The sequence below is a fragment of the Vicugna pacos genome, chromosome 18 (genome assembly GCF_048564905.1).
Source record: "Vicugna pacos chromosome 18, VicPac4, whole genome shotgun sequence".
Taxonomy (NCBI): domain Eukaryota; kingdom Metazoa; phylum Chordata; class Mammalia; order Artiodactyla; family Camelidae; genus Vicugna; species Vicugna pacos.
In genome coordinates, this window is record NC_133004.1 from 41,069,272 (window position 1) to 41,092,398 (window position 23,127).

The window sequence follows — 23,127 nt, forward strand, 5'->3', positions numbered from 1 at the left end:
TCTTGGGGGAAGGGGATGGTGGGGATGAGAGGCAAAGCTCAGAGCTGGGAACTGAGCCTTGGGCAGAGGTGGTTCTGGTCGGTCAGCCCAACAGGGCCAGGCTAGAACTGGGAGGGTTGGGGGTGTGGGGACACAGTGACCCGCTGGGGGAGGAGGTCCTCCTGCCTGTGACTTGGCTTTAGTCTAGGGAAGAGTGAGCACTGCCCCTGCCGGGCACTCTGTCTTCATGGACAGAGAACTAGAGTAAGGAAGACACAAGCAAGGGTACAGACCAGGTACAGAGTTGGAATTGGTTCCTTTATGGAAAAACTGAAAATATAATAAAAATTAAAATAAAACCAGTTTTAAAAAAGCCAGCCCCTGGAGCTTCCACCTCCTGCCTCTGGCCCTCCAGAGGGATGAGGCCCTAACCCCAGGGCAGCAAAAGGATGAGGGCTTTCTGCCCCTCCTCTTCCCCCATTCTATCCCCATCTTAATCTCCACAGTGGGGGCCTCGGGAGGAACCAAACCTGGGTAGGGGAGCAGGGACCCAAGGCCCCGTGGCCTGGGGAGGGAGGCTTGGTATACACCCAGCCCCAGAGCTCCCGGCCTGTAGTGTGGGCACGGGCAGGGCCCCTCCTAGCCTGGGTGCAGCTGGGATTGGGGCTGTTAGTTCCAGATCTTGAGGAAGGAGTCCCAGGAGCCTGTGGCCACAGCCATGCCATCATCAGTGACCCCGAGGCAGCTCACGCGGTTGTCGTGGCCGGCGAGGACACCTGTGACGGAGGAGGACATCAGAACTCACCTGGCCGGGGCTCCCTGTCCCCGCCTGCCCCCTGCTCAGCTCCTGGCTCACCTGCACGGTCGCCCTTCATGGCATCCCAGATGTTGCAGTTGAAGTCGTCGTAGCCAGCGAGCAGCAGCCTGCCGCTGCGCGAGAAGGCAACAGAGGTGATGCCGCAGATGATGTTGTCGTGGGAATACATGAGGAGCTCCTGGTCAGCCCGCAGGTCGAAAAGGCGGCACGTGGCATCGTCAGAGCCCGTGGTGAAGGCATAGCCGTTGGGGAAGAACTGCAGGATGCAAGACCAGGGTGGGATGAGGGTGCAGGCCAGGGCCAGGAGCCTGGCAGAGATGAATCAGCCTAGCGCACCCCACAACTTACAGCCACAGCATTGATGTCAGATTCGTGGCCAATGAAGGTCTGTCGGCACATCGAGTCTCGCACGTCCCACAGCTTGATAGAGGCATCACAGGCACCCGACACAAAGGTGCGGCCATCGGGGGCCAGTGACAGGGACATCACATCCCCACTGTGTCCAGCAAAACCCACTGTCTGCTGGCCTGTCTCAATGTCCCACAGGGCACTGGAGAGGCGACAAGAGGGAAGTGATCAGAGGGGCGTGCAGGACAGATTCCCTCTTCCCAACCCCTCCACCACAGCAGCCCAGGCCTGACAGAGCCTCCATGGAAGGGGTGCCAGGAGCCACTGGGTCACAGAAGCCTGCTTCTGTCCCAGGTGAGGACAGGTCTCCCCTTCTCCCTCCTCACACCAGACAGGAGGCTGAGGTGTTCAGAACGAGGGGTCTACCCTTGCTTGAGCAGCATATGAACTTCACTCTGAGCTCTCATGCAGTGGCCTCCCAGGCAGGAAGTGTGGGTGAGCCCCAGGGGCCTAGCCCTGACAGGGCCTCACCAGGTGGTGTCGCCAGAGCTGGTAATGATTTGGTTGTCATCCAGGAAGCGGCAGCACGACAGGTACCCTGGGGAAAGGGGCTGGTCAGCCGGGCCTTTGAGGGAGGGCAGCGCAGCCCCTCCCCCCGCAACAGCACCCATGTCCTGCCAGGCCCCTCTCACCAGTGTGGCCAGGCAGCTCCCGGCTGACCCTGACATTGCCCTCACGGGTCTTGAGGCTATAGATGGAGCAGATGTTGTCCAACCCTCCACAGGCCACAAAGTTCCCTGAGGGCGCGTAGGCACAGGTCATGACCCAGGAGGAGCGCAGCGGGATGGCATGGACCTATGGACAAGAAGTAGTGTGCAGGGTCAGAGCCAGCCAGGGCCTGCAGCCCAGCCCCGTCCGGCCTCAAGCACCACCTCTACCTTGTTGGTGGTGTAGCTGTCCCAGATGATGAGCTTCCCATCCTGGGAGGCGCTGACCAGCAGCCTGTGGGAGAGTGGCAAGAGAGGCACAGGGGTCAGGGTGGGAAGACCAGTCTGGAGGCAGGACACCCTTCTCCCTCTCCCATCTGGTGGGAGGCCCTTCAGAGACAACTCCCAGTGGCAGCCCAGAAATTCCTGTCGGTGTGGTCCTGTTTCTGGTCCCCTGGGGATGTCTGGGAGTCCTGGTCTTCCCAAACGGACTGAGCAACATGGGCATCCTGTTCATGTTACCAGATCTGCAAGGCTGCCCCTGCCCACCCAGTCTGCTACAAATTAAACCCAGGGCAAAGACGACGGCTCAGCACACAGCCCCAGCCACACGCACCTTGAGTCTGTCCCCCAGTGCATGGCATAGATTTTTGCCAGGTGCCCACGGAGAGTCCTCCGTGTTCTCATCTGGATCCTCCCCACTGGGTCCAGCCCAGCTGTGATCTGTAAGTGGCAGCAGAAAGAGCTCAGGGAGGTTCAGGCAGCAGGGCCCTCTGCGCAGGATGGCTCAAAACCCTTGCTCCTTCCCTAAACCCCAAGTCTAGCCCTGGATTCATCTCACCTGGGTCAGTGTTGAATCCCCACATGCTTTTCGGGCATCCTATAAGAGATGGCAGAGCCAGTAAGACAGAGGCAGGAGAAGAGATGGGCAGGGAAGGAGACGGAAGACAACAGAAGGGGAGTGGAGAGGATGAGACTAACAGATTACCGTACCCGTCCCCCAAACCCCTCCCTTGGCCCAGTCCACACAAGCCACCCGGCCCTGCCCGCTCAGCCTCCCCAGCTCGGCGGCCAGGGCCTCACCCGGATCTGGTTCCGGAGCTGCTCGGCCTCCTGTCTCAGTTGCTCCAGCTCACTCATGGCGCCGGGCCCGTGGGGCGGGGTTGGGGGCGGCTGGGGGCCGCGGGACGGGGGCTGGGGGAGGCAGCTCCTCGCCGCTGGCCCGAGGCCTGGGGGATGCAGGGCTGACGTCAGGCCCAAGGCCACGGGGGTAGAAGGGGGAAAGGCGGGGTTGAAGCGCTGCCCGGAAGGGGTAAGCACCGGTCGGAGTAGGGAGGAGGAGGCGGCGGCAGCGGTGGCGTGGTCCCCGGGACAGAGCCAGGGTCTCTGGCACAGGAGAGACAGTTGCCGAGAACAGCTGACTTCCCCAATCTTCCTCCCGCCCCCCGGAAACGGAGCGGGAAGCGCAAGAGGAAGCGCAGGGGAAACCCCTCCCTCGGACAGCAGCCCGGGCGGGACACCCGTGGCAGGAACTGGGGGCCGGAGGTGGGGGGGGGGTAGTCCCTTCAAAAACAGACCTGGCGTCTTCCCGGGCCCGCAGAGGCACCGCCCTCCTAGCGCCTAATTTTAAAAGGGGCGGTGCCTCTTTAAATGCACCCCCACACGCCGCACACCCTCCACACACACCCCCAGCTGGGGGTGGGGGAGACCAGAGGGGAAAGCTGGGCTGTTCGTGGGGTTGCCTAGGCAACCGTCACCCGGACTGAGAGCACCTCATTGGTGAAGTGCCCCCACCCTAGCCCGGTTGCCAAGGCAACCGCATCCACGGCAGAGACCTGTAGGGTGGGTGACCCCACCCCCGGCCCCATCGCCCCCGCCCGACCCAGCCTCCCGCCCCTCCCCAGAACGGGCCAAGGTGGCTGTTTACAGGATTTGGGAAAAGCCGATTGGGCGCTAATAGGTTCGGGACGGCTCACCCCGGATTATCCCTGGACCGGCTGCGCCCCATTAGCCGCACTCGGCGAGGGGAGGCGAGGGTGGCGGGGAAGGCAACCCCAAGCCGTTGCTCCCTCCAGTGCCGCGGCCGCTCGCCCCGACGCGCCCGCATAAAGCCCGTGGGAGCCGCTCTCCAGTAATTAGGGCTCTGAAGACAGATCCCCGGCCCCGCGGCGCGGAGCTGCTCTCTCCCAGACGCCGGCGGGCGGGCGGGCGGCCCCAGGCGGCCCGGCACCTGAGCCCTAGTTTCCCCAAGAGCCCAGCCCGTGGGCTCCGCGCCGGGGCCCCAGGGGCCTGGCTGGCTTCGCTCCAAGGCCTGGAGTCCTGCCCCACCTTTTGGACACCTGTGTGATCTGACCACGCACACTGCACTCTGCCGACCCAGGCGTCCCCCACCCTGCTCCCACTTCCCCCAGGCCCTGGGCGTTCCTCTTCCCCACTGACATTTCCCCTGTCAGTTCAGCTTTCTACACCAGAGCCAGAGGACGACCCTCCAAAAAAGGGAGGGGGAGAGCCCCCCGCCCCCACGCCCCAGCTCCGGACAAAGCCCCTTCCTTCCAGCCGCCAGCAGCCCAGGCCGGACGACAACGCCAGAGGCTCTGGGTAGAAGGAAACAGGCCAGGAGGAAGCCGCTGGGGGCGGGGGCGACGCTCCCAGCCCTCAATCCCCATCACCCGCCAGGGCCCCCTCGGCGGCCCCGGATTCTGGGCATACAGCAGCAGGAGCCCTAAGGAAAAATAGAGGTGCCACCGCCTCCCCAGGTCTGGCAGGGCGAAGAGGAGAGCACAAGAGAGGGTCCCCGGATCTGCCAGCTGGAATGCGCGGGCCGGTGCCGCGCTGCGAAGCGCAGTGGGCCTGGCCCTCCGGCCCCCACGACCTCCATTTTGCCCAAAAGAAAACTAGGCGGGGGGTGGGGACTCCTGGGAGCTAAGCGTGGGGTTGGTTAGGACTACTAAAGGGAATAGGGCGCCGAGATCTCCAGTCTAGGGTAATGGGGCCAGAAAACACGGGCAGAACCCAAATTGAGGGTGGAGATGAAGGGAAGGGTGGCCTCGCGGCCTTGCCTGCCTCTGAGGATTCTAGAGTTTTGCAAGGGGAATGCCGACGGGGGTGCGAAATGGAAGGACACGAGGGGCGCTACCCAGGGGCAGGCAGGAGGGTGGGGGGGAGGAAGGGGGCGGGACGGGGCCTAGAGGAAGCCCAGAATTTAGCCCCCCCAACTTTTCCGGGACCAAGAGGCAGGTAGGGCTGGGATGGGGTCTAGGGTCCGGCAAAAAAAAAAAAACCCGACGATGCAGGGAACGTGTGCGTTTACTCGGGGCGAGGGTCCCCCGAGTTCCCCTTCCGGGTTTACGAGCGACGGGGCGAGAAGAAGGGAGAGGAGGTCTGGGGAGTTACGTCCGCTCCCGAGAGGCCAGACCGGGGAGACAGGCGGAAGAGAGGTTCCCCCATGGGAATTTGGGGCTGGGGGGGTATGAGGACTCCTTTTATCAGCGGAGGTACCTGTGGCGATGGGACTCTGCGGAGGTCGCTAGAAGAGCGCGGGAGGTCCTGTCTTCCTCCGCGGCGGCGGCGGCAGCGGCGGCGACGCGGATGGATTCCCTCAGTCACCCCAACTCAACAGTCCAGCGCTGCTCTCCCCAGAGCGGAGGGATCCCGCCCGCCAGTGACGCGGCCGGCGCCGCCGCGCCCAGGGCCCGGCTGGGCGAGACCAACTACTTAGTGGGGGGAGGTCCGAAGGAAAAATACCACTTAAGGGGTAGAGAGTGACCCCGTCGCAACCAAGATATTATCCCACACTATTTCGACGCAAAACGGACCAAAACAAATGCTTTGCTTCCCGAAAAGGTGCAAGACATCCCCCCCGGGACCGGCAGAGGTGGTACGGGCATAAAGGAGGGCGAAACCTCTTGCTGGTCACGTGACCTGCCCACCCGGATTGGGCGGCTCCAGACGGAGAAGGGAAGCTCGACGCCCAAATTCTCAATTTGGCTCCACCCCCTGACCGGTTAGGCCACGCCCCTCCGTAGGAGGTGGAGTTACAGAGATTGCGACCCGCGCCCTGCAGGCCCGACGGCCTCTAGGCGGTGGAGGGAAAGAGCAGCGATTCCGAAGGTCCTCGAGCAGGAGCAGGAAGGAGTGGGAACTTGGGCTGGCCCCTGGGAACCCAGGTATGCTGTGAGAACAGCCCTGCCCAGGCAGTGACCTCGCGTTGCCCAGAGGGCTTTTGTAGAACTCTTTACAGAGCTGCATGACACTGTACTTACAACTCATATTTATTGAGTCCACACTTATTTATTTAATCCTCACGACAATGCTCTGAAGTTAAGTACAGGCATTGAACCCATTTTATAGCAGTGGAAACAGATTTCTAGGGCTGCAGAGTTGCAATATGAACGAAGGCAGCTTTATCGACTTTACTGTGTGTAGTGATATCAGTGCTGGCCTCTTGATGAACCCTGCTCTGGACCATTCCTGTAAATGTATTAAAATGTAAGTATAGCCCTCAGTTTCCACATCTGTAAAATGAGAGTGTTGGTGGCTACGTGCCCTGCAAGTCATCTTGGATTGTTATGAGATCCCCGTGGGTTGTGAAAGTGCTTTGGTAAGTTCAAGTCAAAGAATAGCTTTCATTGAATCCTCATGCAATTTAAAGGTAAAAGTATCAATACAGACACTTTTCCTTTAGTCTCTATTAAGAGCATTACAAGTAGTTTTCAAAGCACCATTTCTTAAAGAAAGAAATGTTTTAAAAGGCACATCCTGAGGGAGGGTATAGCTCAAGTAGTAAAGCACATGCTTAGCATGCATGAGGTCCTGGGTTCAATTTCCAGTACTTCCTCTAAAAATAAATAAGTAAACCTAATTACCTTCCCCCCCACAAAAAAGCACATCCTTAGTTAAGCACAAACTCAATTTATGTGCATTAACCCATTCAATGATATATTAGCAGTACATATTAGATGTCAATTAGAAGTTAGAATTTGAAAGGGACCTTATAGATAATTTACTTCAATTTCCTCCTCATCTACAGATGGATAACGTGACTTCCCAAAAGTTACTTAGAAAACTAGCAGCCTTGGACTAGAACCCAATTTTGTTCATCTCGTTAGGGCATCTGACACGACTTCCTCTCACTTTGACTTCTGTGCTAATATGCTTCTTTGTTTTAACTCATTCAGCAAATATTTATTGAGTCCCAGTGATGTATTAGGCACTGTCTTAGGCACTGATGATATAACCTTGAACTTGTGCACCCTTCCCTGCCTGCAGGGAGCTTACAATCTACAGAGGAAACAGATGGTAGATGACCTGGAAATAACTATTAGTACTGGCGGCTTGGAAGTGCTGTTACTGAGAGTAGAACAGTTGGAAGGAGAGACATTTGGGGAGGAAGTTCAAGAATTTTAAGTTGGGACATGAGGTGCTTAGGAGAGGTGCATAGAGATACTTAGTAGTGGCTGTTAAAGCAGGTCTGGGGCTTAGCAGAAGAGCCTGGGTTGGAACAGAGCCTTGAGAAGGAATGGCATTTTAGAGCAGATGAAGTCATTAAGTGGTTCAGGGAAAAGACAAGATGGCCTAAAACCAAGCCCTGAGGAACTCCAACATTTAAAGGTCAGACAGAGGAGATCAAGCTGCCAAAGAAGCCAGAGAGCTAAAAAGAAAATCAGGAGAATGTGAAGTTCTGGACTCAAACCCAAAAGAAGAAAGAGTGTTTCCAATAAGAAATGAGAAACTGTGTTGAATGCTGCAGAGAGAGGCAGCAAGGCTGGACTGGGAAGTGGGCGTAGGATTGACTTCTGGGGAGGCCACTGGTGATTTTGTCTGGAGCATTTGCAGTGGATACTCTTGTTTGCTGTGGGCTTTGGGCAAGTGAGAAATGAGGCAGTGGAGACAACCAAGGTGGCCAAGGCTTTGGGGATCTTGTCTGGGAGGGGGTGTAGGAAAGTGGGGCATCTGTGGGAGGAGAATGTGAAGTCAAGATATTTGTGTTTTGATAGGAGCTACTGAAGCTTGTTTAGGTAATAATGAGGAGGACAGCAAGGAGAGAGAGATGAAGGATGCAGACCGATAGGGGACAACCAGCAGGTGACCAGTTTTCTGAGAAGGCAGAAGCCCTGGAGCACATGTGGAAAAGCTGGCTCTGATGGGTCAAGGGACACTTCCTCCTTCCTCTAACAGTTCTTTCTTAGGCTTCTCCTCAGCCTCTTCTCCTCTTCAGGACACTGTAAACATTGATTTTCTCAGGATCCCAACTTCAGCCTCCTCTTCTCACTCTCCATGTTATTCACTGATGACTTCAGTCACTACTGGAACTTTAATTACCCCATAATTGCCCATGACTCTCAAATCTCTGTCTCCATGTGCAGACTTGGTGTCTGTCCAACTGCAGACTGAACATCTCCATCTGGATGTTTATGGACAATGGTGTGCTAGAATCAGCTCGTGCTGGCCCAGACCAGCTCACAAGAGCCCTTGGTATACCTTTCTTCCCAACAATTTGTTCAATGAAGTCATGTTGATCGTAGGAACTTGTAATCATCAGAGTGGGAGTATTTACACTGTGGAACCCAGCAAATCCTTCAGATCGAGGTTCACCTTCCCCAAAGAGCTGGTTGTTAAAACCGTTACATCACAGTTCACAGATGTCTCACACTCAACAAAATCAAAACTAAATTAATCCTCTTCCACCCCACCCCATCCTGCCCAACCCTACCTCTGCTCTGAATCTCTTGGCCCAGTTAGCAGCACCACCATCCACCCAGGAGCTTTTCATTCCCTCATTCGCCATATCCAAAGGATGGTCGGTGGGTTAAGCTACAGTCCAAGCTGTTATAACAAAGAGTTCCCAAAATTCAGTGGCTTAAGTGACAGCCCCAAAATAGATCCTCCAGGGCTGTGGGGCATCTTAGCTATCCTCAACATGTGGCTTTCATCTCTGTGTCCAGTGTGGCCCAAGCAGTTCCCACAATTGTATCTGACTCTCATCTCTTGGGAAGTAGGGTGGCATGGAAAGCATAAGATCTTTCCTGTTTGAGGACACTACTAACTTCTTCTTAGAAGTTGGCCAGGTGCAAGGAAGGCTGGGAAATGTAGTCTTTAGCCATACACCCAGCTAAAACATTGTTCATGAAGAAAGAAGGGGAATAGCTATTGATGTAAGGCTAGCAGTCTGTGTCATTGGTGGATACATCTTGTTGATGCTTCTTCTCGAATATTGCTTAAATCTGTCCTTTCTACTGTCTGTCAACTGCTATTACCTTCGTTATTGCCTATTACCTGGCCTTTTAGGATAGTCCCTCTCTAATCAACCTACCAAATAGCTGCCAGAGGTATCTTTCTAAATTGTAAGTTGAATCTCATAACTTTGCTGTTCAAAACCATGCAGTAGTCCCCTGTCAATTCCATAAGAAGGGCCAAACTTCTTTGCAAGACACACAGGCTGGGTCTTGTCCCCTCTGCTAAGAATGCCTTCCACCCACACTCCAAGGCACCTTCCTTGTCAGCTGGGAACATTTTCATTTTCTCAGTCTTAGTGTAAATATTGCCTCCCTGACTACACTGTTGTTCGTGCCCCACTGCAATGCTGTCTCCATTCCTGCTGCAGCCTTTACTGGACTGTTTCTTTCTGGGCACTTGCTACCTGCACTAGGGGCTCCCTGGGAAGCCAGGGCACTTGGTTTGTCTGGCAGAGGTCTGGGTGACAGCTCACCAAGCAATGAACAGACCCTCGAAAGATGCCAAATCATATCCAAGGTGTGGTATCTGAGGGTCATGGCCCTGCCACCTTTGACATCATTACCAGGTGCTCAAGGTTTGACCAATGGGAGAACCTCCAGATGACTTTATTGGGCTTATTGTTCAATCTTCCAAGATAGACATTAAATTCAGTAAGAGTCCCATCAAATTATATGAGCCATTTTATCCCCAGTGCCTATCAGGCACCTAGACAACATCTGTGAAATGAATCGAAGCAACGTTTTCCCCAGAAAATCAACGTTTTCACATGCCACAGTTCAAATCTCCCCTCTGTCCCTTACCAGCTGAATGACCTTGGGCAAGTCACTTAACCTTTCCATGCCTCTGTTTCCACTGCAAAATGGGGATGATAATCGGATCATTATGAGGACTAAATTACTTAATATTTATAAAGTATTTATATCAGTGCCTGGTACATAGCAGATGCTTTGTGTCTGCTAAACAAAAGTAGGGTTCCGGCATGAATGAGTCAGTCTTTGACTATTTTTCCAATCATATCTCCCCTTGACACTGGTCTCTGCCATCAGCTCATATCCAACTCTCCTTCTGGACTGAACTCCTGTTTCCTCATATTGCTAGAAATGCCCATGTCTCTAGACCTTTGCTCACCCTCTTCTCTGTGTGGAAGACCTTTCCCATCTTGCTCACTGGTAAACCCCTATTCATCCTTCACAATACAGCTCAAACTTCACTGGACTCTCAGAGACAGGTAGCCCCTCCCTACCCTGAGCCTCCATTTCATCCCACTTTCACGTATGTCTGAGCTCCCCACTGCACTGCTTCTCCTTGAGAGCAGGGATACATCTTATGCACCTTAGTATTCCCATACCTTGTACAATGCCTGGCACACCGTATTCATAAAAGATGTTTGTTGAATCAATAAGTGGATGAGTGAAATATCTTAATAAACTTTATCTTAACCACTTCCATCATGACAGATCCTATGACAAATGAAAACTGGCTATAGTTGACTGGGAGGTAAATCAAATCTAGTCCTGTGTTAGCTGACTGTCTGTAGCTTTTCCGCCAACCATGAGTGGGGAAAAAAAATCACTTTACCTGAGAGACTCCAGATTTCTATGAACATTTTCTTAATTATAAATTAATTATACAAATTAATCATAAATTAATAATGATATTAAAGCCTCAAAGATGCTGCAGGGATTTTCTTAGGACCTAATGTTTGCTGAATAATCCTGTGTGCCCAACTTATAGCCAGAGCTTGATTCTGGCATCAGACTGAGTCCTCATCCCCAGCTCTCCTACTGATGGGGACAGCAAAGCTTGGAGAGGGGCACAGAGGTGTTATGAAACAAGGTCATCTGTCAACTGGCTGATGAGAGATATGAGTTCTAGTCCTGGCTCTGCCCCCTGCCTCTCTATCTGGAGAAATCCCTATAAATTCTAGGAGTTAGATCCATGATCAGTAAGGTTTCTCCTGACTAGGGCAGTTTCTGAATCTGACATCCTGACTGGCATGTGGGAGAGAGCAATGGGAACTGAGAAGGTGAACTTACAGGGGAAGTGAAGCAACATCATTCAATGTTAGCAAAAGGCAAGATGCAGGCCAGGAAGAGAATCACTTTCACCTACAGCGTCCCTTTAATCCTCACCTCTGCATTTTGAGAGGTGAAGACATGCATGCACCGGCTCATCCAATTCATCCAGACCTCAGTTTTTAGAGATCAATGACTGATCTAGGGTCACCCTGAAATATTTCAATTTCCCAGCTCCAGAGTCAGCTTTCTCTCCTACAGTTCCCCTCCCACTGAAGCCTCCAGTCTGGGGAGATGGGCCTACACTCAGAACCAACCCTGGGCATGTGAAATGCCACTGTTGTAACAGATGTGCCAGCTCCAACCATCTGTCCTTTGGCTAGGGAAGGGTGGAGTCTCTTCCAGAGTGGGTATCTGGTGAGCAGAGAATCTTCAGGGGCATTTGGCCATCACAGAGTACCCTCTTCCTCTGCTGTCTCTGATCTTAATGCTCCCCCACCCCCGAGCAAGTAGGTGGGAGTGCCCCCAACACGTACATATTCATATGCACATATATGCATATGCACACATATGCTGACACAAACGCATACATACAGGCACACATCTACACACATGCTCACATAAGAGTCTCTCAGCTATGCCAGGCTGTCAGAGCAGCTCTTTCCTTTTTGCTATCAAAACTGTTGTGAAGGTGGCCTCATGCCAGGAGCCCAGAAGAACCTAGGAGCCTACTCGTAGAAAACCCACTTGCTCAATAAATAACTTGTGAGAATAGAGGAAAAGAGAAGGAGAGAGAAAGGAAGCTAAGGCTGATTAGCTGAGCACCATGTGTGAACGTGTGTACATGTGTGTACACGTGTATATGTATAAGGCTCAGGCACCAGGGGATGAGCAAGGAAAAGAGGGGCCATCAGAAAGACAAAGGTGGAAACAAACAGGGAGAAAATGGAGACACACACCATCCTGGTCCTCTCCCTCTCTTTCTTCCCTTCCTTCCCTCCCCGGTGATTTCATTCAGCCCTGGATATAGCTAAACCGTGCTCAGCAGCCTGAGAAGGGACAGCTCTCCGTGACTATGGCGCCCTCTCCTCTATCCTATTCTAAAAAGTAGGGAGCAGGGGCCCCATCGGTCATCCTGCAGAGTCCTGGTCTCCGAATGGACAAGGTCTCTATCTCTTGCGTACTCCTGCTCTGTGCCTGCCTATGCCTTAGAGCTGACCTCGAGGTCTTTGCTCCAGCCAATCCGCTACCCACCGCCTGAGGTTGAGGTGTCTGCCCCTTTAAAGCAGCTGCCCCCGGCCAGGTTATTGTCTCGCCTCTCAGCCAATCGGCGGAGCCATTGGGGGCGGGGGATCCGGCCTCCCGATTGGCCGTCCCGCGCCCCGCCCCGCCTGGGATCGCGGGAGCTGTCCGGCCGCCCCGGTGCTGATCCCGCCGCCGCCCACGGGCCGCGAGCAGCGCTGAGAGGGCACTATGAGCGGGGGCGTCTACGGCGGAGGTGAGCGAGCCTCGGGCTTTGGGCTCCCCAGCCTGGCGCGGCCTCGCCCGAAGCCCAGCGCCCCAAATCGGTGCGCCCAAGCTCTGAGCATCCTGGGGCCTGTCACCTCGGCGGTCGAGCGGGTCCAGCCCCAGGTTTGGGTCCTGCGCCACTCCAACCTTCGACCCTCCCTGGTCGCTCACGCGTACCAGGCCCAACCTCTCCACCATTCAACCCACCTCCGCTTAGCCCCCAGCCCAGCAAGGAGAGTGGCCTAAACACGGTCACTGGGCAAAAAGGGACTTTGGAGTCTTTGACTCCCACTCCCAGGAACCTGAACTCCTGGCGGAGCCCCCACCTACCCGGTCCGGGCGTTAAAGGTGGCGAGACTGTGGCTCTGCCCTGACCTCCTATCGGAGCAATCCAAGGGGACAGACTTTGGGGAGGTCCCCTCACAAGTCTGTTTCCCTGCACAGATGAGGTGGGGGCGCTGGTCTTTGACATTGGCTCCTTCTCAGTCCGCGCTGGGTACGCTGGGGAGGACTGTCCCAAGGTGAGCCTTCCAAACCCCTCCCCAAATCCTAGGGCTCCCCTCCAGGCTACCCAGGGCTCTCATAGTCAAGACAGAAGCTCTATTTAGTGGGAATGTGGGAGTAAACTCAGGGGCGAGCTGAGGGCCCTGCCATGGTCCTGGCTGGGGACAAGAGATTGATTTCTCTCCTGCCCATACCCATCCCACTGACCAGGCTGACTTCCCCACCACCGTGGGGCTGCTGGCTGCAGAGGAGGGGGGCGGGCTGGAGTTGGAGGGAGAGAAAGAGAAGAAAGGGAAGATCTTTCACATCGACACCAACGCCCTCCACGTGCCTCGGGATGGAGCAGAGGTCATGTCGCCCCTCAAGAATGGCATGAGTAAGGGGCCCCCACCCACCGCCTCCTGACAGAGACCCGGAGCCCACACCCCCAAACAAGGGCACAGCACCCCACACCCACAGAGTCTTCCTTGCAGCTGCCCAAGTCCCAGGGATGTCCTCACTACTTCCCACAGCTGCCTGGTTCCTAACCAGGGGCCACTGGATCCTGGGAAGGGGGAATTTCTGCTGGAGTTTGTCTCACTTCCCCTCCCCTGGACTTGGCCTCCCTCCTTCCTTTCCTTCGTGTCCCTGGACCCCTGCCTGCCCACCCTCATCTGTCCACTGGTCTCCTGGCCCCAGTCGAGGACTGGGAGTGCTTTCGTGCGATCCTGGATCACACCTACAGCAAACATGTCAAGTCTGAGCCAAACCTGCACCCAGTGCTCATGTCTGAGGCCCCGGTAAGTGCCTCTTCCAGCCCCTAGTATACCCCTGGGGCTCACCTCTCTCCTCAAACCACTGCCATCAATCACTCCACTTCACCTTTCAAACTTTCCTTCCAATTCCATCATCTTCAACATCTTCAATCACATTCCTTCCTCCCTGGTTTAGTCTCCATGCCTCCCTTTCTCCACTGGCTCTATCTATTTGCCCTTCCCCTAGCCAACTTTATATACTGCCCCATTCCCCAACACCAAGAACTTTTCTGACCTTTTAACTTAAAATTTTTGTCAATATTTTATATGTACATAAAGAATCAATTTGCTTTTAAAGTATGTTAAGAAAAAAACTGCCATTCACACCCTCCTCCTTCTATTTCCCCTTTTCCAGAGACAATTGCTTTTCTCTTTTAGCTTCTTTTTTTTTTTTTTTTTGCCACTACCTTTCATATCTCTAAATATCACACTTAAATTGCTGATTGTGGACTTTTTAGCTTTAGGTATTATATATGGATTTCCCCCTGTAGAAAGTAAGCATTCACCTCTCTTTCCTCCCCAGCCCACAACACACACATTTCTCACCTTAAGCACAGTTGTAGTTTAGGGATTGTTTTTTAAGACCAATATTCATTTTTAACACTCTTATTGTTATGCTAATCAGGCCTGAGCCAGGCAATAAACTGTGGTTTCTTTTCCTTTCCTGTACAACTTTTTGTTTTCTCTAGAACTGAAAATTGTCTTGGTTTCTGTTTTTCTTACTTTTCTATCTACTTAATAATGTGACCCTAGATCATTAATCAGTTATCTATATCTTTTCTCAAGACCTGAACTCCTTTAAGTGTTCTATCAATTCCATCTTGAAGAAATCTCTCCAGAAGCCCACTGACCTGCTTTGTTTTGGACTAGTTGCCTTCTGCGCAAAAGACTATCATCCTGACACTTCCCTTCACCATCATCTTAAGAATTCCCTTTGCCTCTCTTCTGTATTAGAAGTCCTGTTTCCTGTATTTCATGACACCTTTTCTTGGTTTATTCCCTTATTTTCATGAAGCACATCTTCCAGTAACTACCATAGAAATGTCATAAGGAGTAAAATTTTTGAGACCTTTCATGTCTAACCTTGGATTGACAGTTTAGCTAGATGTAACTCTCCAGATTGGAAATCATTTTTCTTCAGAATCTTGAAGGCACTTCTCCATTGTTTCCCAGCATCTACTGTTGCCAAAAAGAAGGCCAAAACCATTTACTTCCTGATTCTTTGATTCAACTTATTTTTCTGAGAGTTTATAAAAATTTTCACTTTGTCCTCAGTATTTCATAATTTTGCAATATTGTATTGGTTTATTTTTGTCCATGACTCTAGACTCTCAATGTGTCCTCTTAATTTGGAAACCTATGTCTTTCAATCCAGTGGAAAATTTTTAATTATTTACTTGATGATTTATTTGTTTCCATTTTTTTCTGTTCTCTCTTTTGGGAAATCCTATTTTTTGGATTTTGTACCTCCTGAACTGGTCTCCTAAGGTTCTTATCTTTTCTCTTAAGTTTTCCATCTCTTTATCTTTTTCTTCTAATTTCCAGGATATTCCCTCAATTTATTTTTCAACCCTTCTATTAAGTTTTTTACATTTTTTATTAATTTATAATCATTTTACAATGTTGTGTCAAATTCCAGTGTTTAGCACAATTTTTCAGTCATATGGACATATACACACTCATTGTCACATTATTTTTCTCTGTGATTTATCATAACATTTTGTGTATTCTATTACGTTTTTCATTTCTGCTTCTGTATTTTTATTTCCCAGGAGTTATTTTTTGTTCCATGAATGTTACTTTTTTTTTTTTTGAATGTTACTTTTTAGAGCATGCTATTCTTGTTTCATGGGTGCGATATCATCAGTTATCTTGCTAAGGGTATTTTTAGTTTTGTCTTTGGAAATTTTCGTCTCCCTCTATAATTATTGTTCTTCCAAGTTGCTTTTTACCCCCTGCCTTTTCCTGGGAGTTTCTATCTCACTTTCTAGGCTTTTCTCAGATTTCTGCAAATTCTTGGTTGTCTGCATGTATTTAAGAGTGAAGGACTAAGAAGTTAATTGAGCAGGGGGGCTTGTTGACTGCAATCTTTGCTATAGGACGATCGGACTGGGATGTTTACTTGGCAGCCTCTGATAACTGGCATCTTTAGATCTTTGATGTAATGCACAGGGAAGACTTCGAACCTGAAGACAGGCCTGCCCACCCCCTTTCTGGAAGCCAAGTGAGTGAATAGGGCTGAATTTATTAGTGTTCAATATGCATGGCATCATTGAATTTCTCTTTTCTAAGTATAGTGTCCTCACTCCCAACAATGTCAAGTGTCTCACCAGTTTAGAGACCCTCAGTTTTATTCTCTCCAGAGAATAAACCTCCAGTCTTCTGCTGAGTTTGGAATAGGCAATAGCCTAGTGACATTGAATTAGGAAGAGAGTTTAGGGCTCTGTTACTTGAATAGCTTTAAAAAATCTTATTTTATTTCCCCTTTCCCTCCACTTCCAGGGGTACCTGAAACTACCATTTCCTGATCCCTGTGAGGAGCCTGCAATTTAACACTGGCTGTTGCTGGCTATTTCCACTACCAGCTTAGGGGTCAGCAGTCTTGAATCTCTTCAGTCAGTTACCTCTCACCTATCTGATTTTCAACCTTCAAAATTTTGTTGCTGTTTTCTCTTTCTTGTTTTTCTCAACCTTTAATGGTTTATGTTTCTCTCTTTTTCTCTCTCAGGTAAAATTCACATAACATAAAATTAACCTTTTTTAAGTTAACAGTTCAGTACCATTTAATACATTCACAACATTGTGCAACCATCACTTCTGTCTAGTTCCAAAACATTTTCATCACCCCCAAAGAAAGCCCATTTCATGAAGCAGTTCCTCTCCAGTCCTCCTGCCTGGAGCCCTTGGCAACCATCAGTCAGTTTTTGTCTCTATAGATATATCTATTCTGGATAGTTCATATAGCTGGAATCATATAATATGCAACTTTTTGAGTATGTATTATTTCACTTAGCATAATGTTTTTGAGGTTCATTCATGTTGTAGCTGACTGAGTAATATTTAATTGTACAGATATACCACAATTTGTCCATTCATCCATTGATGGACATTTGAGTAATTTTCACCTTTAACTATTGTGAGTAGTGCTGCTGTGGGCGGTTGTGTACAAGGATTTGTTTGAGTGCTTGTTTTCCATTCTTTTAGGTATATAGCTAGGAATGAAATTGCTGGGTCATGTGGTGATTCTATGTTAATTTTTTGAGGAACTGCCAATTATCTTCTACAGAGGCTGAACCATTTAACCTTCCCACCAGCAATGGACAAGGGTTCTGTTTTCTCCACATCCTTTCCAACACTTGTTATCTTCTGGTTTTTGTTTTCTTTTGTTTTTTAATTATTACCACCACCTGCATGGGTGTGAAGTGGTATCTCATTGTGCTTTTGAGTTTCATTTCTCTAATGACCAAAAATGATGAGCATCTTTTTATGTGTTTGTTGGCTTTTGTGGGTTTATTTATTTATTTTTTAATTCTCCCTTTATTGTAGTCTTCCTGGGATCTTGGGAGGAAATAAAAGTAGATGTTTGTATTCAATCCAACATTTTTACGGAGAAATTCTCTTCCTCTGCTTTCTTCCCTCTGAGATGATTTGAATGGGGAAGAGGGATGTACTGGGGGCTGGGAGGGGCCCGAAGTGTGTATTACACAATTAAGAGCATTGGGTTGGGAGTCAAGAGACTGTGACTCGAGACCCAGCTCTACCAAGAGCTTTCTTTGTGATCTTGGCCAAGTCACTATCCCTCTCTGAGTTTTGTCTTCTTCAGTTGGGTTTAATCTTTAAAATTCCTTATAGTGCTCATATTCTAAACATCTATGAGGGTAAAGCGGCCTGACTTCTGTCCCAGTGCAAGACAGATGTGTGTATGTAGGGGAGTGGGTATGGACATGGATGGATCTGTGCCTTTACCTTCCTGAATCTTCCCCTCTTGCATTTTCTCCCCAGTGGAACACACGTGCCAAGCGGGAGAAGCTGACAGAGCTGATGTTCGAGCAGTACAACATTCCTGCCTTCTTCTTATGCAAGACAGCTGTACTTACCGCGTATCCTCCGGGTTGAGCTGCTCTGACAGGGTGGAGGGCCAGGGTAGGGTGTGTGGTGCACGGAGCTGGAGGCTGGGCCTGATTCTAAGGCAATCAATACCCTAGATGGGCAGACACCCTCTTGAGCCCCGTTAGTGCAGCAGGCCCCTGGGGACTAAGTGCCTTGGACCTTGAGGTGGCCAGATCAGCAGCCCTTTCCCATTCCTTGGATCAGGCTGCACATGGAGAGTTGGGACAAGTAAACAGCAGAGGCTGGGACTAGAGAGAGTAGGGAAGGGTATATGACACTGAGGTGTTCCCTCCCCAGGCAACCAATCAGCATATTTTTTTTAAGGATTTACTTGCATCGAACCCTGAGTTAGGCACTGGGGCCATATGGCCCCTAATTTCAGGGAGCCCATGGGATGTAGAACAAAGACTAGAGAGAGGCTGGGAGCTCAGAAGGAAGGAAGAGAGGAAGAAAGTTGTTCAGACGAGAAAAAAGTGACAAGGATCTCAGGAACCTCTCTCCAGAAGATGAGTCTCAAACCATAAGGAAAAATTTTCAGACTGGGAATGGACTGGACCCCAGAGAGCAGAGAGTGACTAGGCCAGACTCAGGTCCCAGCCCCCTCATTTGCCGCTGCTGTCTCTTTGACCTACTCATCCCACACCAGCTTTGCGAATGGACGCTCCACAGGTCTGGTGCTGGACAGTGGGGCCACCCACACCACGGCCATTCCAGTGCATGATGGCTACGTCCTGCAGCAAGGTGGGGCCTCAGCAGGGGTTGGGGGTGCCTTGGGGAACCAGGCCCTGACACCCCCTCCTTTCCAGGCATTGTCAAGTCACCCCTGGCAGGGGACTTCATCTCCATGCAGTGCCGAGAGCTCTTCCAGGAAATGGCCATTGACATCATTCCGCCCTACATGATTGCAGCCAAGGTGGAGCCTCTGGGATGTCCTGGGCACTCACCCTCTGACTGTCGACCCACTGGCCTATTAGATATCAGAACAGGGAGTGTCTGGGCCCCAAGAGGACCCAGGGTCCAGTCCCTCAATATGCAATTGAGGCATCAGAGATCTGGACAGGCTGAGGGATGTGGCGTGGCCCCACAGCCAACTGCCAGCAGGATGTGTGTGTGAGGGCCGGTGTGGTGGGTTCTGGTGTTCAACAGACCCAGGTTCAAGGTCTGCTTCTGCCCTGGAAGAGCTGTGTGACCTCGAATATGAGACTGAAGCCCCCCAAGCCTCAGTTTCCTCCCCTGTAAAGTGGGATAACAGCATGTAGGGCTGTCGTGAGTGTTAAATGAGACTCTGCATGCAAGGGACCCCCACGTGGAACATGGCTCAGTAAAAGGCTGTTCCTTAAGGTTTGGCCTCCTACTGGAGTCCCCAGGCCCTCCGTGTTCTCTGACTGGGGCCCCTCACATCAGCTGCACCCGCAGCACGGGTGACACCCCGGGCACAGGCTACCCCCATGCATGCTCCTCTAACAGGGAAAGGGGAGAAACCCCTTCTCTGGGCACCAGAGCAGAGAACCCAGTACTGGTTAGCTGCAGGGTGGGCAAGTGTTGGGAATGCAGGTGTGGTTACAGTGGGTCGGGCCAGTGTGGGATGAGGAAAGATGCTCACAGGCTGTGCCCTAACAGGAACCTGTACGGGAGGGTGCCCCCCCAAACTGGAAGAAGAAGGAGAAGTTACCCCAGGTTTCCAAGTCCTGGCATAACTACATGTGCAACGTGAGACACTGAAGAAGGTCCCTCAAACCCCACCCCAGCTCCTGGTCCCCTGCCATAAGTAGAGGGGAAGGACAGAAGCCCTGCAGGTGTGGGGGGGGGGTTAGGGGCTGAGGGTGAGGGCCAGCCCTCACCACTTCCCTGGGTTCTCAGGAGGTGATCCAGGACTTCCAGGCCTCCGTGCTGCAGGTCTCAGACTCTCCCTACGATGAGCAGTGAGTGGGGCCCATGGCCGGGGTTGGGGACTGGGGCCTGGGGGACCCCTGGTCCTTTGGGAGCGCTCCCAAGCAGAGTCTTGCTCCTTCTTGTGCAGGGTGGCTGCGCAGATGCCCACAGTCCACTATGAGATGCCCAATGGCTACAACACAGACTACGGTGCTGAGCGGCTCCGCATCCCTGAGGGCCTGTTTGATCCCTCCAATGTCAAGGTGGGGCTGAGTGGAGGGCACTGGGGTGGAGGCTGGGGTCTCTGGATCCCAAGGTATGGGGAAAGCTGGGAGGGATCACAAGGGTCTGGGGAGAGGGGACAGAGGGCCCAAAGCCCAGTCACCTTTCTCCACAGGGCCTGTCGGGGAACACCATGCTAGGTGTGGGCCATGTGGTGACCACCAGCATCGGCATGTGTGACATTGACATTCGCCCGGTGAGGCCTAAACAGCATTTGGGTAGAGGAACCCCGGAGAAGGGGCGGCGGGGCAGGGAGGGGCTGTTCCCTGTGTGCTCACGCCTTCTCCCTGCTCTCAGGGCCTGTATGGCAGTGTCATTGTCACCGGTGGGAACACACTACTCCAGGGCTTCACGGACAGGCTCAATCGAGAGCTTTCCCAGAAGACTCCGCCGGTAGGAGCCCATCCCCGACCAGGGCCCTGGACTCCAGTCTTGGCTTAGTCTTTCAGGACCAAGCCTGACCTCCTTCCCACACATGAAGCGAGCGTTCTGGCCCCCAGAACAGAGCCCTTTTCGCTATGCCTTCCCCACACCTAGCCCTGTCCCTTCCTAGAACCCAGGTATCTGCTTCCCCTAGCCCCTCTTTCTCCCAGAGCATGAGACTGAAGCTCATCGCCAGCAACAGCACCATGGAGCGCAAGTTTAGCCCCTGGATCGGGGGCTCCATCCTGGCCTCATTGGTGAGAGGGAAGTGACCTGGCTTAGCACTGAGTGTAGGGAAGGGGCAGACCCAGAGAGACCCCACCGACTTGCCCGCCTCCTCATTCATTCATTCAACAAACATTTTTTTTGAGAAAGGGCAGTCAGTGCTCCCAGAAAGGTGAACGCTACATCAGGGCATAAATCAGGGAGCAGAGGACAGGAAGCTGGTGAAGTTGGCTGGGATGAGACTGTGGTGGCCTGGTGTGCCAGGGTGGGACACTGAAGGTTTGGGGCAAGGTGATGTGACAGCCACCGGCACGTCTGGGAAAATTACGTCAGACATGAGTTTCTAGGGGTCAGGATTTGAGCTGGATGCAAGGGGACCTTGCAAGGAAGCTCTTCCTGTTTTCATGGTGTCACAGAATGGGGAGCAGTGGGACTGGGGTGGTGAGCAGGGGACAAACAGAAGTAGGCAGGTGGATTGAGTCTGGGCAGCAGGTGGTGAGTTCAGTCTGGACCAGCTGCTGGGGCAGAGGCAAGACATTGAGCAGAGAGCTGGGAGTGCAGACTGCACCTGGCGGGTGTCAGCAGGCCATTACAGGCAAGGAGGACATCTACTAGAGGGGGTACCCCCAAGGAGACAGAAACAAGGGTCAGAAAGACAGGAGGCAGACCATCTGAAGTTAGCTCAGGGCTAGGACTGTGGCGGTCACATGGTGGTTTCAGGCCTCCTGTGCACCTGAAGTGGACAGATTGTCTCAGACTCCAGACATCACCCCTGTTTCATGAGTGGGGACAGGCAGGAGGCTGAGACCATGAGACAGGAAGTCACCACAAAGTGTGGGATGTTCCTTCAAAAGGAAGACCTGATCTAGGTCAGGGGTCATGAAGGGCCTCTAAGGAGCATTCAAACTGAGGTGAAAGAGTAAGAACTTGGCCCATGGGGAAAGCTGGGCAAGATCTCTTTTAGGACTAGCACATTTCAAGTGCTCAGCAGCTCAATTTCAAGTGTGTGATGTGGCGAGTGGCCACTGTGTTCAGACAGTTCAGGTACAGAAGGTGAGAAAGACCAAGGAGGCAGGTTTGGAACAGGCCTCAGGGGAAGAGAATGAACCCAGATGTGGACCTGTTGAATATGAGGTCCCAAGGGATACTGAGGAGGAGGTGTCCAAAAGACAGCTGAGTATTTGGGTCTGGAACTCAGCACAGAGATCTGCACCAGAAACCAGTGATTGTGGGAAGGCTGGGGCTTTGGCACGTGAGCAGAGGCCACTGGAGAGGATGACATGGTCCAGGAAGGCATGTTCTGTGAGCCAAGGGACTCGGAAACTTAACTTTCAGGCAGAGGGAGAGCAACCATCAAAAAGAGGGCCCAGGGTTGGAGACCCTCAAGGGGCATGTTGCAACAGAGGGGTCAGGATAAGGCACCAGTGTGAAGACAACCCCATCCTGATGTTAGGTGGTGCTGGAATGGTGAGGAGGGTGGAGGAAAGCTCTTCTTGGGAATGAGGGAAACCTGACATGTTTGTAAGGCCGGATGGAGTGATAAGATACTCAGTGGAAAAGGGATATGTGGAGTGTTGGGTTACCGGTTGGCTGGCCTGGGGCTGTAAGCTCCACCTCTCAGCTCGAGAACAGCGCTGGCCCCGGGCAGACAGGTGCTCAATAAATACTTGTTGAATGAATGAATCGTGCATTGAACTATATGAAGCGGGTATTCACCCTCTGAATACGAAGGAGGGTTCGGGATGGTGGTGGTTGCGGGAAGGATGTGGGCTTGAGAGGCAGAGAGGCCAGGAGAAGTGTTCCAAGGGGTAGAGCCTGCACGGGGGTGGTGGGGGGGTAGGGGGAGGGGCTTCTCCCTCCCTCCGGGGCCTCCCTGACCGCCGATGTCGTCCCTCCCCCTACCCAGGGCACTTTTCAGCAAATGTGGATCTCCAAGCAGGAATATGAGGAGGGCGGGAAGCAGTGCGTGGAGCGGAAGTGCCCCTGAGCGCGCCCCCTCCCCACCCACAGGCCTGCCTGCCTGCCTGCCGCGGTGGGGGAGAGGACGCGAAATGCTGAAGAGGGTTTCCCCCGCCTGTACTCCGCAAGCGCAGGTCGAAGTCCCCAACGCTCCCATCGCCCCCTTTTCTTCCCCTTCCCACTCGTCCTCTTAGATTGTGATGTTTCTGGGTTAAAAGGAGTAAAAATGTTTTAAGATAAAAAAAAGTTTGGTCTCTTTGGGGGTGGGCAGTTGGGGCAGGGGTCTGGAGGGAAGAGAAGGGAGGATCACACCTACATCCATTCGGAATCGCCCGGTGGACGCCAGG

The 23,127-nt window shown here is 52.3% G+C and overlaps 2 protein-coding genes across 2 annotated transcripts; one reads left to right on the forward strand and one right to left on the reverse strand.

Moving 5' to 3' along the window:
* Nucleotides 1-276: 276 nt before the first annotated feature.
* Nucleotides 277-5,515, reverse strand: GNB2 (G protein subunit beta 2). Its single transcript, XM_006219138.4, has 10 exons — nucleotides 5,350-5,515; nucleotides 2,935-3,080; nucleotides 2,693-2,731; nucleotides 2,468-2,574; nucleotides 2,083-2,146; nucleotides 1,837-1,999; nucleotides 1,676-1,742; nucleotides 1,145-1,346; nucleotides 836-1,052; nucleotides 277-755 (listed from the first exon to the last, which is right to left on the reverse strand). The coding sequence occupies exons 2-10, from the start codon at nucleotides 2,989-2,991 to the stop codon at nucleotides 649-651; spliced, it is 1,023 nt and encodes a 340-aa protein (XP_006219200.1). The 5' UTR covers nucleotides 2,992-3,080; nucleotides 5,350-5,515; the 3' UTR covers nucleotides 277-648.
* On the forward strand, nucleotides 5,440-23,019 carry ACTL6B (actin like 6B). The gene is made up of 17 exons (XM_072942155.1): nucleotides 5,440-5,578; nucleotides 5,877-6,017; nucleotides 12,315-12,600; nucleotides 12,829-12,944; nucleotides 13,056-13,132; nucleotides 13,326-13,491; nucleotides 13,794-13,894; nucleotides 17,912-18,009; nucleotides 18,666-18,760; nucleotides 18,826-18,932; nucleotides 19,640-19,729; nucleotides 19,880-19,941; nucleotides 20,040-20,154; nucleotides 20,289-20,369; nucleotides 20,471-20,566; nucleotides 20,767-20,853; nucleotides 22,728-23,019. Exons 1-17 carry the CDS (start codon nucleotides 5,440-5,442, stop codon nucleotides 22,806-22,808), a joined length of 1,938 nt encoding a protein of 645 aa, XP_072798256.1. The 3' UTR covers nucleotides 22,809-23,019.
* The last annotated feature ends 108 nt before the right edge of the window (nucleotides 23,020-23,127 follow it).

Excerpts from the sequence above, each read along its gene's own strand:
- GNB2 (XM_006219138.4), bottom strand. The coding sequence starts at position 2,991 with ATGAGTGAGCTGGAGCAACTGAGACAGGAGGCCGAGCAGCTCCGGAAC. Across the intron at positions 2,000-2,082 it reads ACAGCTACACCACCAACAAG|GTCCATGCCATCCCGCTGCG; the intron begins GTAGAGGTGGTG and ends TCTTGTCCATAG. Across the intron at positions 1,053-1,144 it reads CTGACATCAATGCTGTGGCT|TTCTTCCCCAACGGCTATGC; the intron begins GTAAGTTGTGGG and ends TGCATCCTGCAG.
- ACTL6B (XM_072942155.1), top strand. The coding sequence starts at position 5,440 with ATGGATTCCCTCAGTCACCCCAACTCAACAGTCCAGCGCTGCTCTCCC. Across the intron at positions 18,010-18,665 it reads AAGACAGCTGTACTTACCGC|CTTTGCGAATGGACGCTCCA; the intron begins GTATCCTCCGGG and ends ATCCCACACCAG. Across the intron at positions 18,761-18,825 it reads TGGCTACGTCCTGCAGCAAG|GCATTGTCAAGTCACCCCTG; the intron begins GTGGGGCCTCAG and ends CCTCCTTTCCAG.